At 44.7% G+C, this 18844-nt stretch overlaps 1 protein-coding gene across 1 annotated transcript in view; it reads right to left on the bottom strand.

The window, feature by feature from the left end:
- Positions 1 to 15934, bottom strand: part of USP44 (ubiquitin specific peptidase 44) — a 67148-nt gene extending 51214 nt beyond the window's left edge. The window contains exons 1-2 of the mRNA XM_073620154.1: positions 15747 to 15934; positions 2655 to 4146 (exon numbers count right to left, since the gene is read on the bottom strand). Of these exons, the coding sequence (XP_073476255.1) occupies positions 2655 to 4136 (1482 nt within the window). The 5' untranslated portion in view covers positions 4137 to 4146; positions 15747 to 15934. The remainder of the gene's footprint in view (positions 1 to 2654; positions 4147 to 15746) is intronic.
- Between the last annotated feature and the right edge of the window lie 2910 nt (positions 15935 to 18844).

The following is an 18844-nucleotide window of genomic DNA, read 5'->3' as shown; positions in this document are numbered from 1 at the left end:
TAAAGTGAAGCTTCAAGCAAATGGCCAAGTACAGACGTGAAAAAATGCATCCAGTCACAATCACTGCACTGCAATCACTGGCTACGCGATCACTCACGAAGAGCAGCTATTTGCACGCACCTGTCGTCATTCCAGATGCAGGAATTAGATTCCTGCCGCTGTAAATCACAGGGTGTGCTAATCATCCATCTGAATGCAGCTTTAGGGTGACAGAAATGCAGTCTGATCCAAATTGCTTTCAACGCTCCAGCTTTTAGACTAAGTTCTGCTGTGCTATGATCAGGAAAGGTTAGTATACAGAAAGATAAATGGGTAAATTATTATTTATCACAGGTATTTATATAGTGCCGACAATTTATATATGTATTGTACATCCACCAGCATGTTTTTGCAGTGTGGGAGTAAACCGGAGTACTCGGAGGACACTCGCACAGGCACAGGGAGAACATGCAGACTATGCAGGTGCTGCCACGGTTTGGATTCAGTGCTAGTGCTGCCAGGCGGATGTGCTAACTACTCAGCCACTGTGCTGCCCAAAAATACTAGCAACTGAACTAAGCGGTGTATATTACCTGCCTGGAACGTTTTGCGTGTGAAGTTCCCTCCTCCCCACTCCTGCTCCAGGTAAAGAGCACTTTTTTTCTTAAGAGTTCGGTCCACCCCTTAATGCCTAGGGCAGGCCTGGGGATGATGTCACACATCAAGATGGCGGAGCAGGACCAAGCAGGGGTAGAATTCTGACAGGATTCTGCAAGACATTGCTGGGCAGGTATCTGAAACATTCATTACCCCACCACAAGGTATGCAGGAAAAAAAAAAAAAAAAAAGAAGGGTGGGTTTAAAGAGGCAAACTTACTCGCAATGTTTTTCATTTCCATAATTATTGACAAATATGAACTTGAACATGCAAACGTTGACTAGTCCTGTAGCCCAGCCCCCTTCCACATCATAGCTCTTTCCCCTTCTGGGAGTGTCTAGTTACTCTATGTGCTGCTCCAGCTCCTACACCTCTCCCTTCACCTGACTACATAAACTAATAGGTAACTGATGGAGGAGGAGTGAAGAGGAATACTATAGAGAATCCACCGAGTTAGGTGGGCCATAGACAGTTCGAATCTCAGCCGATTCAAAAGGAACCAGCAGAGATTCGAACCGTGTGTGGGAGGCCGAATAATCAACTTGGGTACAACCAGCCTGCCAGATTCACTCGCGATTATCGCTAGCAGCTGATATAGTCGCTAGCAATCACCGTCTTCTCCTGGCAGGGATGGCTTCTCCCACCAGCCCCCGCTGGGAGCAGACAATTGCTTGGCAGCACTGCCTGTGTTTATGGGGGGAAGTGTTCAAATTTCTTTGTGGTTGCAGGAAAGAAATTTGCACCATCTATGGCCTGCCTTACAGCTCAGCTCGCAAGCCTTAAGGCATAGGTGTTCAATCTGCGGCCCTCCAGAGGCATGATGGAATTATAAGTACCATCAAGCCTCTGCCAGTCATGCTTGTCCATGCCTTAAGGAAACATTTTGCTGGAATTATTGGTGTGGAAACAGGGCCTCTAGAAGCCATATCCATCAGAGTTAAAAAAAAAAAAAAAAAAAAGGGGGGGGGGGGATTTGGAGAGGTCTGGCTTTGTTGCAGATTTTACACAATGAAGCCTATCTGGCTGCTAGAACTTCAGGCAGGCCCTGGTTGTATTAAAGCATACCTGCTGTAGAACTTAGTGCAAGGGTAAAGAAAGAATGCACACAAATGAAAGATCCCTCCAGCATGAATTCGGTATCATGCCAAGAAGTAGTAAGGAAATGTGGGAGATCAGAACGCTTGCATTGATTCTGCTTGCCCTTGATGGGATTTGATTGTTATGCTTCAGTGCACTTAAAAAGGTTTCTTCCCAGTGTCCACTCTTTCACAAAAGAAAGGGGTGCACAGTTTTTTTTTTTTTTTTGTCAAGGAAAAAGGTTAAACAATTAGAATCCATGCCTGTTAAGAGTGAAAAACAGCCCTTTTACTTCTGGGCCTTACATATGCAGAAGGAAAGTCATGAGTGTCCAGTGTGCATAACAATTGGCACATCCACTACGGCCAATGAAGCTTGAAGGCCGTTTCTGTATCATCCACAATTAGTGCACTGCCACACACACACACACACACACACACACTTAAAAGTGTAACTACTAAAGGCAAGACTTTTCTTTTTTGGATACAGTAAGAATTATAACCCCATAATTTTTTTTTGCCATCTGTGTCCCATTGGGGAGATCCCCCCCCCCCCCCCCCCCCCCCCGCAAAATAATGGAAAGCCTGAAAACATGACCTGTTGGGGGTACTTGAGGACTGAGTTGAGAAACATTGCTCTATACAACTGACAGGAAAGAGAAAAATGACACTGAATAATACATCAGATCCTTGTCTCATCACTAGAAACACAAAAATCACCTGTGGAGAAATAAAACCTCTTGACATTCCTATTTGCTAGCACTGTGATAAATACAAAGTTCAGTTAGGTTGCACCTAGATCCACAATGAAATATGTGTATAAACCTAGTAAATGCTCTCTAAGTCACATTAGCATAATAAGAAAAAAAAAAGTTAATTTAATGCTGGCAGGTTGTGAAATCTCAGGACTGCTAATGGCATGCTATAATTAGTTTACATACCTGACTGAGAAGCTGTCCATGAAAAATTGTGTTGACTACATTCAGGACCTGTTTGATGAGTTTCCTCTGAGAGCTGGGAATCAGGGTTGGGTACCCGGTCCTGGTTGTCTCCAGTTCCTGTTGTACTTTATCCAAAAGTTCACATAAAAATTCCTGAGCATCTTGCTGTGCATAACCACGAAAGGCTGGAATTAGCCTCCACACTGAATGAAGCATGGCAAAGGGGGAGACTAGTGCCCACTTACCAGACCACATAACTTGGAAGAGAGTATGCAACTCATGGCACAGGGAAATGTGCGTTGAGCTGGGTTTAGGTTGAATGAGTTCCATATTTCTACCTTTTGATGCCCCACCACTGAGGCCAGATGAGGAGCTTTGGCGCTTTACCAAAGGCCTTTCTACTTTAATGTGCTTTTGTGTTATTTTAACAAAGTCTGTAGCAGGGGGGATTTGGCTGGATGATCTTGTTTTTCCATTGGCTGCAGCTACCAATAGCTCCTGAGTTTGATTTAGGTCAAGTTGCAGGAAACATTCCCGGAAAACATGTAAATGACTCAAAATCTGAAGAATAGAGTTCATATAGCAAGTGTTCCCCAAGTTCCTTAGCCCTGTCACCCCAGGGGTCACAGTAGATTTTTTTTTAACAGGGGAATCACTTAATTTTTGTCTACAGGTGTTTTCCAAGGTGGAACCTGAAGGTTTTTGTTTTGTGGTGGGGGTTGGATTTTGGTGCTTTTTCTGCAGTGGTGGCGATGTCACATTTTGCAGTTGCTCTTGCAAGCGGGAGCTCTTACGTGGAGGAGTACTTTCCAACTCCTGCTTTAATTTGTGCTTTAGCATCTGACGCTTTTTCCTTGCTTCCTCCCTCCTTTGTTCAGCCTTTTCCCTGAGGCGCTCGTCCTCCAACCTCCGTTTACCTTTGGGAGTCAAAGCAAACCAAGACCTAAACACTTTCCCCAATAGCGCATGTCTTCTATGCCAAAGAGCAGTAAATGTTAGGTCTTCATTCTGGAGCAGTGCTTTTGCACCTTGATGAGACGTAAAAGTGTCATCCACAGCTACCATAGATCGCAGCGTCCGACCACTGCGTGTTGTGCAGTCATAATTCTGACTTTTGATTGCACTTAATGTGCTACGTAAAAGTTTAAGGTCACCAGTGGCATTGTCATTGAGAACATAATCATCACAAAGGTAACAAAAAACGTAGAGTTCATTCACCTCCAGTGCTAAAGAATGTTTACTTTCCTGAAAGTGTTGCAGTGCATGTTCTTCAATGTATCGGCCACATGCCACATGTGAACAGCTCAGGCAAGCCCATACTGACTCTGTAGTGTTACAGTCCACACAATGCCACTTTTGAGGGTTCAATATAGAATGATCTTGGGCGACACGCAATCGTCCCACATGTCTACACTTATCCATCTTCAATATTCGGGATCTGAGGTCAGCTATGGGGTACCTCATCTGTTGCTTTTTGCACATACATTCTGACCTGCAAATACAATAATTATGATGAATAAAGCAGTATTGGAGAAGTGTGTGAATAGTTGTAACGATCCTATCAATTTCAATTATTATTAGATAGACATTTAATATACAATAGCATGTTCTTGCACATGCTGCATTCTTACAGCATGTGCAAAATGGCTTAATATTAAAAAGGGGTTGTAAAGGCAGAAGTCTTTTTTTTTATCTTAATGCATTCTATGCATTAAGATAAAAAAACCCTTCTGTGTGTGCGCAACAGCTCCCCCTCAGCCCCCATAATACTTACCTGAGCCCACCTCAATACAGCGATGTTGCACAAGAGACTCGGCTGCCCGGGACTCTCCCTCATTGGCTGAGACAGCAGCGAAGCACCATTAGCTCCCGCTGCTGTCAAAGTCAGTGAGCCAATGAGGAGAGAGAGGGGGCAGGGCCAGGCCACGGCTCCATGCCTGAATGGGCACACAGAGCAGCAGCTCAGCTCGGGTGCCCCCATAGCAAGCTGCTTGCTACGGGGATACTCAACAGGAGGGAGGGGCCAGGAGTGCCAAAGAGGGACCCGAGAAGCAAGATGATCCAGGCTGCTCTGTGCAAAACTACTGCACAGAGCAAGTAACTATGACAATTATTTTTTTTGTTTTAAAAATAACAAAACAAGACTTTAGTATCACTTTAACTTAAATATGAATTTGAAAATTTTCACATAAAACGGATATAAACAACATGTAATGAAAATATAGGAGGAAAAAGTGTGTAAATATCTTTTTTCCCTTCCGTTTTCGAATCAGCTTTGGTGCAGTCACAGGACTGAAAAAGTTGCGGCTCACCTGCATCAAGGAGCACTCAACAACAAGGGCCGAAATCAGAGCCACGATGTCACCAGCCAGATTATATTGCCCCTCCCTTCCACTCTCGCAGCTACTCAATGACCCATGGGAGGCACAATTTCTCAATCATGTGCCGCGCCAAAGCTGGTGAGGGGATCTGGAGTTATTTCCACATATCTTTTAGAAACAGTATGCAGCAAAGGTACGAGGCGGGCGAGGCAAGGTTTTTTTAACCACTATATTAGATCTCATTTCCACTTAAATTTCCAGCCACTTTGTATGTAAAAAAGATGAATAGATCCCTGCCAGGTCAGAATCCTCCTAGCTGATTTAAAATGTTCCAGTGGAAAGAGCGAATGTATTAGATGACATGTCATTGAAAGACAGCTGTGCTACTAGCTATTTTGATTTTAGTCATCTGACAACATATATGTGGTATAAACATCAATTATCCTGAGGACTATAAAAAGTTTACCAAAAAGGTTGATTGGCAAGGCTGTGTATTTTCAAAAATGGCTCCATTAATACTGCAATGGCCAGCCCTTTTATCATCTGATCATACAAAATTTCCTGAAAATGTATATCTGTTGTGTACAGAAATATTTCATTGAATGAAGTTTCTCATGAATTCCCAACATCCAAACTAAATAGATAACGCAAAGCTTTAATCCCAGTCAGCAAATTTCAGAGACAGATGAATGCTGAATGAAAACACAAGAAATATTGGTAAGCAATACTAAAAGTAGCCAATTCAACACAGGGAGTACTATTCTAGGAAAAGCCCATACTTCAATCACAGCTACTACCCAGCATGCACAGATTGGGGCACACATGCGTTGGCAGAAAAAGGACGATTTAAAACTGGATTGCCTTCTGGTAAATATGACAATGATGTAATGTGGAATATACTATGATTTATCACCAAATATTCACCAACTGTACTTTTAAAATTTTGTAAGCTTATATTATTGTACATTACCGATAGCAGGGGACATAATGAAAGTTTGAGAGGCATCACACCAACACAAATATACACTATATTACCAAAAGTATTGGTACGCCTGCCTTTACACGCGCATGAACTTTAATGGCCTTCCAGTCAGTAGGGTTCAATATTGAGTTGGCCCACCCTTTGCAGCTATAACAGCTTCAACTCTTCTGGGAAGGCTGTCCACAAGGTTTAAGAGTGTGTCTATGGGAATATTTGACCATTCTTCCAGAAGCGCATTTGTGAGGTCAGGCACTGATGCGCAGGAATGTTGGAACAGGAAGGGGACATCCCCAAACCGTTCCCACAAAGTTGGGAGCATGAAAAATGTTCAAAATGTCTTGGTATACTGACGCCTTAAGAGTTCCCTTGACTGGAAGTAAGAGGCCAAGCTCATCCAGGTCTTTATGGACCTTGCTTTGTGCACTGGTCCAAATCATTAGGTGGAGGAGGCATTATGGTGTGGGGTTGTTTTTCAGGGGTTGGGCTTGGCCCCTTAGTTCTAGTGAAGGGAAATCTTAAGGCGTCAGCATACCAAGACATTTTGGACACTCTTGCTCCCAACTTTGTGGGAACAGTTTGGGGATGGTCCCTTCCTGTTCCAACATGCCTGCGCACCAGTGCACAAAGCAAGGTCCATAAAGACAGAGTTTGGGGTGGAGGAACTTGACTGGCCTGCACAGAGTTCTGACCTCAACCCGATAAAACACGTTTGAGATGAATTAGAGGGGAGACTACGAGCCAGGCCTTCTCATCCAAAATCAGTGCCTGACCTCACAAATGCGCTTCGGGAAAAACAAACATTCCCACAGACACACTTCTAAGCCTCGAGGACAGCCTTCCCAGAAGAGTTGAAGCTGTTATAGCTGCAAAGGTTGGGCCAACTCAATATTGTAGTGTATTTAAAACAATCCATTGATAAGTTATAACAGCAATCATTTTGTGGTTTATATTTAGAACAACTCTAAAAATAAATGGCTGAGCACTGGCAAAGAAATAGGTGATCCCCTTCCCATCCACCCCGGAGCCCCGTTGAAAAATTCTGAACCCCAGGAGCAGAAAGGATGGGCGATAATGTTAACACTATGATGGACTGTGACAGCGGTCATATAATTGGAAGCCGGTTACAATGGGGCTTAATCTCTATGCTGCCTGTGCGCAGTGAATGTGCCTCCTATAAAACCTCACATTAGGAGTGGCAATAGGTACGGCAGAGCCAAGGAAAGTCCTAGAGTACTCCTTGACTCAGCCAACTACCTTGACTCCCCAGAGGGGAGACCTGGAAGAACTTCCCTCACTCTACCACTTCATCTGAGGTCTGATGAGTGAATTTTAATTATTACCGACTCCTGAAATCTGTGGCATCATTCGAATGGGTGTTTTTCCATGCTGAAAATCCAAGTGGCAGGAAACTACCGATTGACAGCAGCTAGTCACAAAGCCAGCGATCGCCAGCGAGTGCGGCTGGAGACACACAGGGGTTGATTTACTAAAGGCAAAAAGACTGTACACTTTGGAAAGTGCAGTTGCACATGGCAAGAGCAGTTGCTCCAGAGTTTAGTAATGAGCAGAAGCTCTGCTGACTTTCATCAACCAATCATGTGCAAGCAAAAATGCTTTTTTTTTTTTAAATTTTCCTTGCATGTGATTGGGTATTCCTTGCAAAGTGAAACTTTACCTCATTTACTAAGCTCTGGAGCAAGTGCAATTGCACTTTCCAAAGTGCACAGTCTGTTGGCCTTTAGTAAATCAACCCCACAGTATGCAATCACCTGTGGCGATGGTTGTTTTTATGAACAGATACAAATAGCCATGTATGGGCTCAGCAACTTCTGTTAACCATACAGAAGAACTGCACAATTGCCTTAGCAATAATAATTCCTTTTGCATCGTCAACAAGTATAAATTCAGCAGGTCACTCAATATTAATTCAAATAACCCTTTCAGGACAACTATTTAACCTTTCTGACTAGTAATGCTGAATACTGTATCAATGACATGATCTTTTAGCACACCCAAACAAACAATACATGACAAGTCATACAAATAGATGGTGAAAAGGAAATGTCTGGACAGCCACACTCTAATTAAACGCCTTTATTGTAGAAAAACGATCAATTCCATATAAGACAACAGAGGTACAGGTACAAAAAAGACATTTCATTTTCACCATTATGTGTGCAGTGCCAGCAACCATAGCCTTCACTTCAAGGAGGGTGTAACCACAAGTCCACCACCTTGAGAGGTAAACTCTTTCATACAAATAGATGTAGGTTCCTCTAAACCCAAGTGCTTCTCAGGGCTTATGTCAAATTATACAGACCATGTCATTAATACCTTTACAATTGCTGTTTATATTAGAAAGGTCAGGTTTATTTAAGCAAAGAATAATAACTGGAAAACTCATGGATCACAGGCCTGATTAAAAGAAGTCCAGCCAGAGCTCGTTTGGCTGGGCTTCTCCTAGGAGTGCAATTCGTTTTTGCACTCCCGTAACCCATTTTCAGCAGACAGCGGTCTGAAGTCCACTCTCTGCTGACGTCACAGGAATCAGTCCAGGCACCGCGTCATCACGACAATAAAGTCTGGATCCGCCCGGTGCCTGTACGGATGCCTGTCTCAGCGAGCCGCTGAGCGACTGAGATGGCTGATCCCCACCCATCCACAGCTCAGCACTCCAATGAGCACGGGGGGGGGGGGGGGGGGGGGGGCAGAGTGGAGAGCTGCTGACTGTTAGTCAGCAGTTCTCCTCTCGGGGATCTGTGAGAACCGAGCCATCGGCGATGTTCGATGGCTCATTTCTCAGTGTAGAGATGCCGGGGGGACAGATCGAGCATCAGTCCCATGCTGCATCCACCTAGGTAAGTATAAAAGTGGGGAAAAAAAAACCCACATACTTCTTTTAAGTAGTTAAGTGAAAGGTACTTGGTTGCCATTTGTTGCTTCACTTTTCAGATACTATGAAGTTTGTTTTTTTCTTTTTTGACGCTTTTATCAAATTCTGTCACAAACAAAACCACCTCTGAGACTAGACTAGAATGGAACTGCCATTACTAGCTGTAGAGTGGTGACTAAGGCCTCTTTCATACACGGTTGGGGTAAAAACAGGCAGATGAACTTCGGTTTTCCTGTCTCCCTGCCACCCACCTAAAAGCTAAACAACCACCAGAGGAGGCGGTTCACATGTAGTGACATGCCCAGTTGACGGGCAGCACTGCCTATCAAACTCGGCCACTAGTCAATGGGGTAAAAAAAACCATGAGTCAAACACTTGGCTTGCAGTTGTGGTACACTAACCCCATTATAAACTGCTGCCTGGCAGAAACAAAAAATGAAAACAGGCATTCAGGAGGTGGCAGGATCACCTCCTGAACACCTGACAGCTGATTGCTTTTTACTGATTTAGGTAGTGTGAACCTAGCCTTACATTGGGCATACATTGCTTGTTCTTGTTACCGATTTGACAATTTGATGCAACAAATGGATTGGGGTTTTATGGGCTATCCTAGAAAGGAAAAAATTAATGTTTACCGCCATCTGCAAAACTATTTATTTCATCACCCTAGTACATTGCAGAAGGTCCCAGAGCTAAATTTACAGCAGTCTACCGCAAGGTAACCCCCTCTGGAGAGCGCTTCTCCTAGGGGGTTATCTGATGCGGGGAGGAGCTGTGAGAGCCACGGAGGGACCCCAGAAGAGGGGGTTCAGGGTCACTCTGTACAAAACGAGCTGCACAGTGGAGGTAAGCATGATATGTTTGTTATTTTAAACAAATAAAAAACGAACCTTTAGTATCACTTTAACAAAGTTAACGACACCCCCAGTTTAGTTCAGTGCGAACTCGCACAGTAATTGGATTACATAGGTGAGAACACCCACGTGATCCGATTCTAGTGCAGGGGGAAACAAGTCTCTGCACTATTTTCTGTGCGAATCCAATGGATGAAATCACATGCGGTGCAGGTGCGAATGACACCTGATCGCGCTAGTGTGAACCCAGGCACTGACTGGTACCAGACTCAACTTGCTGCTGAAATGACCCTTGTGTCATGTAAAAGGTGTAGGTGTGTGTGTGTGTGTGTGTGTGTGTGTGTGTGTGTGTGTGTGTGTGTGTGTGTGTGTGTGTGTGTGTGTGTATATATATATTTATATACACATATACACACACACACACACACACACACACACACACATATACATACATACATACATACACACACACACACACACACTTTGGACAGAATATGGTGGAGTCGGTATACACAGTTTTTTTCCCTTTCTCAATCAGTGGGTTGAATGGGGAAGGAAAAAAAAAAAAAAAAAAAAAAAACCCACACACATCCTGGCATCAGCACAAGTGACGTTGATGCAGGGATCACTTCCTCTGTTCTATTGTATTCTGACAAGGGGGACTCCACAGATCAGCGCTTGCAGCCACTGGCTGCGAGCACAGATCGAACGCTGGTTTACTATCATGACTGTTCCACAAAAGCTGGTCGTCAGACAACAGTTACCTGGACAAATGGGAGGTAGAGGCACAAACGGTATTAAAAACAAGACAGGCAAGACTATCCAAACGATAGCAAAGGTTTTGTCTTTTCATACAGTTTAAGTCAGACACACAGTGTTGCCCCGATACTGGTTTCGGTGCCAATACTAAGCATTTGCATGAATACTTGAGAAAAAGTATCCGTACTCATGCTTGGTCTTAAAAAAAAAAAAAAAAAAAAAAACTGGTGTTGGTGCATCCCTACACACAAGAACTGAGATATGCTCATTTGTCTCACCACAAAAAAAAAAAAAAAAAAAAAAGTGCATTGATATACTTAATGGTTTGAAAATGTTGATAAAATAAATGGTATGAAGATTCACTTCAGGTTTTTCTATCACCTGAAAAGAAAATCCATTGTTCATTGTATCTGCACGTGACTGGATAATTGAAGTGAATCTTTACACATTATGATAATTCTCAAAACCTTTATTAAATCAGTCTCATGATGTGTGACAATTAACAATCTTGGGAGACTAGGCTTCATGTACACTAGCAGCTCTCAAACTTGAGTTTAAAAGCTTTTGGCATTTTTTGCCAAAGCTCCTAAATTCAATGTACACACAGGCTTTTCTATAACCTCCCTCTCCTGAACGTGGAAGAATCGCGTTCAGGATAGGAAGGTTTTGACCGCCGGCTGTGGGAAAATGCAAAACGTGATGCGATTTTGCAGCGTTTTTGCACAAAGTGTACTTGAAGCCTTACTTTCCAGCATGGTGAAAGAATCTTTCCACTTGTGTTTACATATTTTTTCTTTCAGAAAAGCCCATTTGTAATTACTAGTCCTACCAAATGACGGCAATTTTTTTTTTTTTTGTTTTTTACTGAGAAACTGTTGTGCAAGAGCAAAAGAAATTCCTGTTTGACACAACCTGCTAACCAAAGGACTGATGTGAATATTGAGCCTGCTTTTGTCCATGCAGTGTAAAGACACTGTATTTCTGGTGCCCAGGATGTCCTAGAGTTGTGTATAGATATGAATGGGTGAAGGTGGCTGCACGCAGTTATGCGCTGCTATTTATGTAAAGTGGCACACATGAAAAGACACAATGTACTGAACACACATTAAGTACATCCCAAAACACCAGAAATACACTGGGGTTGATTTAATAAAACTGGAGAGTGCAGAATCTGGTGCAGCTGTGCATGGTAGCCAATCGGCTTCTAACATCAGCTTTTTCAATTAAGCTTTGACAAAAGAAACAAACTGGAAGTTGATTGGTTTCTATGTACAGCTGCACAAGATTTTGCACTGTCTAGTTTTAGTAAACCAATTCCAATGTCTTTATGCTACACAGGCAAATGCACCCATGTGCATGTAGCCTAAAAGCATGTTTAAACCCCAAGAACAAAAATATAACATATTGCAGCTTACCAATCCATTCTTTTTTTTTTTTTTCCCCAGGCCATTTTCCTTTATTGATCCAGCCAGTAAACAGACTTTCTGTGCTAGGGTGACAGCACTCAATCATTGTAAACAGCAGTATTGTCAACCTAGGCTGCTCTTCTGATTTTGACAACACACACCTCTTACCTCATCTTCATTACTAAGGGGAAAGTTGTTCCATAGTTCACATAATACAGCTGGGGAAAACGAAAACATCGTTTGAGATTTCAGGTTAGGGAAGCAACAAGGACACTGGATTTCTGTCAGGATCAACATCTAAGGACTGCCAAGCTGCAGTATATTACATTTTTGTCCTTGGGTCTACATATCCTTTAAATAATGAATCTCTGCAACTACAACGACCAAATCTTTCAGAACACCGGACAAGATACTAGAACACAGATAACACAAAATAATCAAAATATATCTCACAATTGCACCAAGGGGAGAATTGGAGAAATAGCTGTGAAATCTAAATTTTGCCATACACTGAGCAAATTTTGGATGAACAGCACCCGTATCCAAATCAGATGCAGGCAGTGTTCAGGTATTCTAAAAATGGTGTTGGATAGTCAGAATACAATTCCCACAGTGGGAGGTTGACATCTAAAGTAGACAGACACAGTTCCCAACACTCATTTAGGTGACATGCAAACAAAAAAGGCATGGTCATGTTATGTAGAGGTAGTGGGGTAGTTTACAGCACAATACAGAAAAAGCGGGAAAAAATAAATCAATCAGGACACCTACCTAAATTCTGGAACTACAGAAGTCCCTAAAATGTTCTGTAAAAGAACGGATTACCTTCATCATGAAAAGGTTGTGCGTATTTATAAAAAATAAATAACAGGAGTCTGCAAATTCAGATGTATTTTTATATAACAGCCATGTATTAAAGCAGACCTCCACCCATTCCCATAACATGTTCTCACCTGCCTTCCCCCCACCCACTTACAGAAAAAAAAAAAAAAATTAAACACTGTAAAGTATTTTTTCAGCGTTGCTTCCCTCTGTCTAGGCCAGTGGTTCTCAAGCTCTCTAGTGCCGTGACCCCTTGATAAAATTTCCCAAGTTGTGGGGACCCCTAACAGTAAAATTATTTTCGTAGCGTGGACAAGACACTTGCGGCAAGACAAGTCATTTGTGCCCCTAACCCATGGACATTTAGCGATCCCTGAGTCCCTTCCACTCGTACAGTATTAAAACCCCTTATGGTACATTTTAGGATGTACCACTCTCTTTGTTCTCCTTTCTTTCCCCTTTTATCTCTCTTTATGCTAATTTATTGTCGTCCTCCCCATCCCTCTATCTAGCCGTCTTTCTTTTTCTCTTATTCTTTCCCTTTTTCTTTGTTCCTTCCCCTCTTTTACACTCCCTTCCATGTATTCTCTATTTTTATTCCTTCTCTTACTCCTTGGTGTGTGGAATGGGGTGAGTGGCAGAGCTGAGATGAGTGGCAGTGCTGGGGGGAGTTCTGATCAGCCAAATTAGGTGCTCTTGATCAAAGTCATCTACTGATCTGAGAACTGTAGTGGGGACTTTTAATGGCAACTATAATCACAGGTAGTGTTACTCACTGTGTCTCCGACTTTGTGGCAGCAGTGACACCTATGCCAAAATCAGGAGATAGGGTCTCCTCCAGCCCCACCCACTTCATTCCTCACCAGTCAGCTGACCTCTAGTCTCTGCCCCTCAGCTATGCTGTGAACTGAATGGGCAGCTGCGAAGAGGCCGAGTGTTGCACCACGGGCTCCAGGAACAGCCCAGCTGGGTGGCCGCGAGGGAGCAGCTGGAAGAGCAGTGCGGGCTTCAGGAACAGCCCAGGATTCGGTGACCCCTGGCAAATCATCATTTGACCCCCAGCTTGAGAACCACTGGTCTAGGCAATATTAGATATAGCAGCACTGCTGTCTACTGGGATGTCTAGGTCACACATCTCAGAGGGCCATCTCCTGGATTCTGCACACGCAGGGTCTCTGCAACAAAGCATGTTTGCACTGTGATGCAGCGCATGCGCAGATATGCTATGAGGCTCTGCTAGGTCTATGAGATCTGGCAGAAACTGTGTCTGCGCATGTCTCCCTTCAAGATGATGGTGCTGGGATCACTGCGGAGCAAGGGGAACTTCACCTGCGAAAAGACAACACTGGACTCCATGGATGAGCATGTTTTTTACCTTTCATGCAGGGCCAATTTATAGGAATATTACATTTCTTTTTTAATACCTAGGGTAGAGTTCCTCTTTAAAAGCATCCTTCTATTGTGACAGCTTTGTTCTGCATAACGATGTGTGTATAAAACAAGCGCCTCGGTAATCAAATCCACCATCGCTGGCGTCAGGAAAGTAATCCACTGTTGCTGGAGTCATGGCCGTCGATCTGACTCGACGGCCATCGGCATAGGGAGGTCAGATCCACTGTCACAGATGTCTGGGAACTAATCCGGAGAGAGTACCCACTGTCACCGGCTTCGGAGAGAGGATCCACTGTCACCGGCTTCGGAGAGAGGATCCACTGTCACCGGCGTCGGATCCAATGGTCACTGACGTCATGCAACAAATCCACTGCTGTCTGGGAGCAGACCCACTGTCACTGGCTTCGGGGAGCGCACCCACTGTCACTGGCGTCATGCAACAAAGCCACTGCTGTCTGGGAGCGGACCCACTGTCACTGGCGTTGGATCCAATGGTCACTGGAGTCATGGAACGGATCCACTGCTGTCGGGGAGCGGACCCACTGTCACTGGCATCATGGAACAGATCCACTGCTGTCGGGAAGCGGACCCACTGTCACTGGCTTCGGATCCAATGGTCACTGGCGTCATGCAACAAATCCACTGCTGTCTGGGAGCGGACCCACTGTCACTGGCGTTGGATCCAATGGTCATTGGAGTCATGGAACGGATCCACTGCTGTCGGGGAGCGGACCCACTGTCACTGGCATCATGGAACAGATCCACTGCTGTCGGGGAGCGGACCCACTGTCACTGGCATCATGGAACAGATCCACTGCTGTCGGGGAGCGGACCCACTATCACTGGTTTCAGGGAGCGGACCCACTATCACTGGTTTCAGGGAGCGGACCCACTATCACTGGCGTCGGATCCAATGGTCATGGCGTCATGGAACAGATCCACTGGTTTCGGGGAGCGGACTCACTCTGTCACTGGCGTTGGATCCAATGGTCACTGGAGTCATGGAACGGATCCACTGCTGTCGGGGAGCGGACCCACTGTCACTGGCATCATGGAACAGATCCACTGCTGTCGGGGAGTGGACCCACTGTCACTGGTTTCAGGGAGCGGACCCACTGTCACTGGCGTCGGATCCAATGGTCACTGGCGTCATGAAACGGATCCACTGGTTTCGGGGAGCGGACCCACTGTCACTGGTGTCATGGAACGGATCCACTGCTGTCAGGGATCAGATCCACTACTACTTATGTAAACAGAGTAGCATTTCAGAAAACTATTTTTTATTCCTTACAAGCAGTCAATCAGACAACGGTGATGATGTGAGTGTCCAGCTTTGCTGTGCTCTATAGGGCACACAATGTACACTCAGGATTGGAGCCCGTGTGTGTCAGTAGTAAAGTTGGGTGTGCGGTCAGTCACTGACCGTTAGTGTGTCCAGTGTATAGGAGAGCCGGGGCTCCATTGTATTCGGTACCCCTGTGGCCCCCAGCTCTCCCCGGTAGAGGGGAGGGGGAGGTGAGGAGTCTGGTGAGAAGCCCGGCCGCCCTCCAGTCCCAGCCGGTAGCCGGGTGACATGTGCACACACAGCCCGCCTGCCCGGCCGGCCTCCCTCACACACACAGCGGACCTCTCCCCCATTGTCCGTACACAAGCAGGCACTCACCGTGCGGACGTGTTGCTGCTCCCCGGGGAGGGAGAAGCGGAGCGGGCACAACAATAACAAAGTGGGGCTTTTCACTCAGCCCGCCGCTCGGCTCTCTCTCACGACGGTGACGAAGAGGATGACGTCTGGGGACGGCTAAAAAGAGGGGGGAGGAGGAGGGGGAATCCGGGCACACAGCAGCTCTGCCTCCGGGGGTGGGCGGGGCCTGACACTGAGCAACAACAGCTGGCTTTCCTGATTGGAGCAAGGGGCCAAGAGGGGACGGGCTGTACAGAGAGCGTGGGCGCCATGTTAGCTGTGGGTAAAGGAGTCCATGTGCTGCCATAGAACGCTTTAGCTAATTAGTATGTGTGACACCCAGTGTATACACGTAGGTGCGGGGCGAGGAGAAGGCGTACAGGTCACTGAGGTTTAAGGAGGACAGTGTTCTATAAGTTGTGCTCTAGTCCTCAGAGGTTTACTACGAAAGGAACGCTAGCAATCCGCCAGACGGCTCTAGCTTAGTCCTGACGTTGTTGGTGTGCGAGACGTCCGCAGCTAAATGCCTGCCACAGACAATGGGGCTCAGTGCTGAGCGCTGCCACAAAATGGAGGGATTTCCCTAGCAACCAATCACACACCTGCACTAGCTGTCACTGCTATTTTCTGATTGGTTGGCAGGTGAGTGATCTGTCTCCTGCCAGACGATTAGATCAGCCGATTTAGCTCAGAAAGCCCGGGGCCGTACATTGTTCTTATCCTAGTTCATGTCTACTGACAGGAGAAGTGCCACCCCACTATATGTACGATCAGGACCTATCACTGAGTGCTGGGATGATAGGACATGTTATGTGTACAATCACTGAGTCCTGGGATGATAGGACATGTTATGTGTACAATCACTGAGTGTTGGGATGATAGGACATGTTATGTGTACAATCACTGAGTCCTGGGATGATAGGACATGTTATGTGTACAATCACTGAGTCCTGGGATGATAGGACATGTTATGTGTACAATCACTGAGTGTTGGGATGATAGGACATGTTATGTGTACAATCACTGAGTGTTGGGATGATAGGACATGTTATGTGTACAATCACTGAGTGCTGGGATGATAGGACATGTTATGTGTACAATCACTGAGTGCTGGGATGATAGGACATGTTATGTGTACAATCACTGAGTGCTGGGATGATAGGACATGTTATGTGTACAATCACTGAGTGCTGGGATGATAGGACATGTTATATGTACAATCACTGAGTGCTGGGATGATAGGACATGTTATGTGTACAATCACTGAGTGCTGGGATGATAGGACATGTTATGTGTACAATCACTGAGTGCTGGGATGATAGGACATGTTATATGTACAATGAGTGTTGGGATGATAGGACATGTTATGTGTACAATCACTGAGTGCTGGGATGATAGGACATGTTATGTGTACAATCACTGAGTGCTGGGATGATAGGACATGTTATGTGTACAATCACTGAGTGCTGGGATGATAGGACATGTTATGTGTACAATCACTGAGTGCTGGGATGATAGGACATGTTATGTGTACAATCACTGAGTGCTGGGATGATAGGACATGTTATGTGTACAATCACTGAGTGCTGGGATGATAGGACATGTTATGTGTACAATCACTGAGTGCTGGGATGATAGGACATGTTATGTGTACAATCACTGAGTGCTGGGATGATAGGACATGTTATATGTACAATGAGTGTTGGGATGATAGGACATGTTATGTGTACAATCACTGAGTGCTGGGATGATAGGACATGTTATGTGTACAATCACTGAGTGCTGGGATGATAGGACATGTTATGTGTACAATCACTGAGTGCTGGGATGATAGGACATGTTATGTGTACAATCACTGAGTGCTGGGATGATAGGACATGTTATGTGTACAATCACTGAGTGCTGGGATGATAGGACATGTTATGTGTACAATCACTGAGTGCTGGGATGATAGGACATGTTATATGTACAATGAGTGTTGGGATGATAGGACATGTTATGTGTACAATCACTGAGTGCTGGGATGATAGGACATGTTATGTGTACAATCACTGAGTGCTGGGATGATAGGACATGTTATGTGTACAATCACTGAGTGCTGGGATGATAGGACATGTTATGTGTACAATCACTGAGTGCTGGGATGATAGGACATGTTATATGTACAATGAGTGTTGGGATGATAGGACATGTTATGTGTACAATCACTGAGTGCTGGGATGATAGGACATGTTATGTGTACAATCACTGAGTGCTGGGATGATAGGACATGTTATGTGTACAATCACTGAGTGCTGGGATGATAGGACATGTTATGTGTACAATCACTGAGTGCTGGGATGATAGGACATGTTATGTGTACAATCACTGAGTGCTGGGATGATAGGACATGTTATGTGTACAATCACTGAGTGCTGGGATGATAGGACATGTTATGTGTACAATCACTGAGTGCTGGGATGATAGGACATGTTATGTGTACAATCACTGAGTGCTGGGATGATAGGACATGTTATGTGTACAATCACTGAGTGCTGGGATGATAGGACATGTTATATGTACAATGAGTGTTGGGATGATAGGACATGTTATGTGTACAATCACTGAGTGCTGGGATGATAGGACATGTTATGTGTACAATCACTGAGTGCTGGGATGATAGGACATGTTATGTGTACAATCACTGAGTGCTGGGATGATAGGACATGCTATGTGTACAATCAGGACCTATCACTGAGTTCTGGGATGATAGGACATGTTATGTGTACAATCACTGAGTGCTGGGATGATAGGACATGTTATGTGTACAATCACTGAGTGCTGGGATGATAGGACATGCTATGTGTACAATCAGGACCTATCACTGAGTGCTGGGATGATAGGACATGTTATGTGTACAATCACTGAGTGCTGGGATTATAGGACATGTTATGTGTACAATCAGGACCTATCACTGAGTGCTGGGATGATAGGACATGTTATGTGCTCTCTTCACTCTCACTCACTTCTTTCTCTTACAGTCCTTAAAGCAAACATTTACTATATGACAGCTTACTAATTCTTACATGGCCAGATCACCA

This window comes from Aquarana catesbeiana, linkage group LG03 (genome assembly GCF_042186555.1).
Source record: "Aquarana catesbeiana isolate 2022-GZ linkage group LG03, ASM4218655v1, whole genome shotgun sequence".
NCBI classification, from domain to species: domain Eukaryota; kingdom Metazoa; phylum Chordata; class Amphibia; order Anura; family Ranidae; genus Aquarana; species Aquarana catesbeiana.
This window is presented reverse-complemented; position numbering and strand designations above follow the sequence as displayed.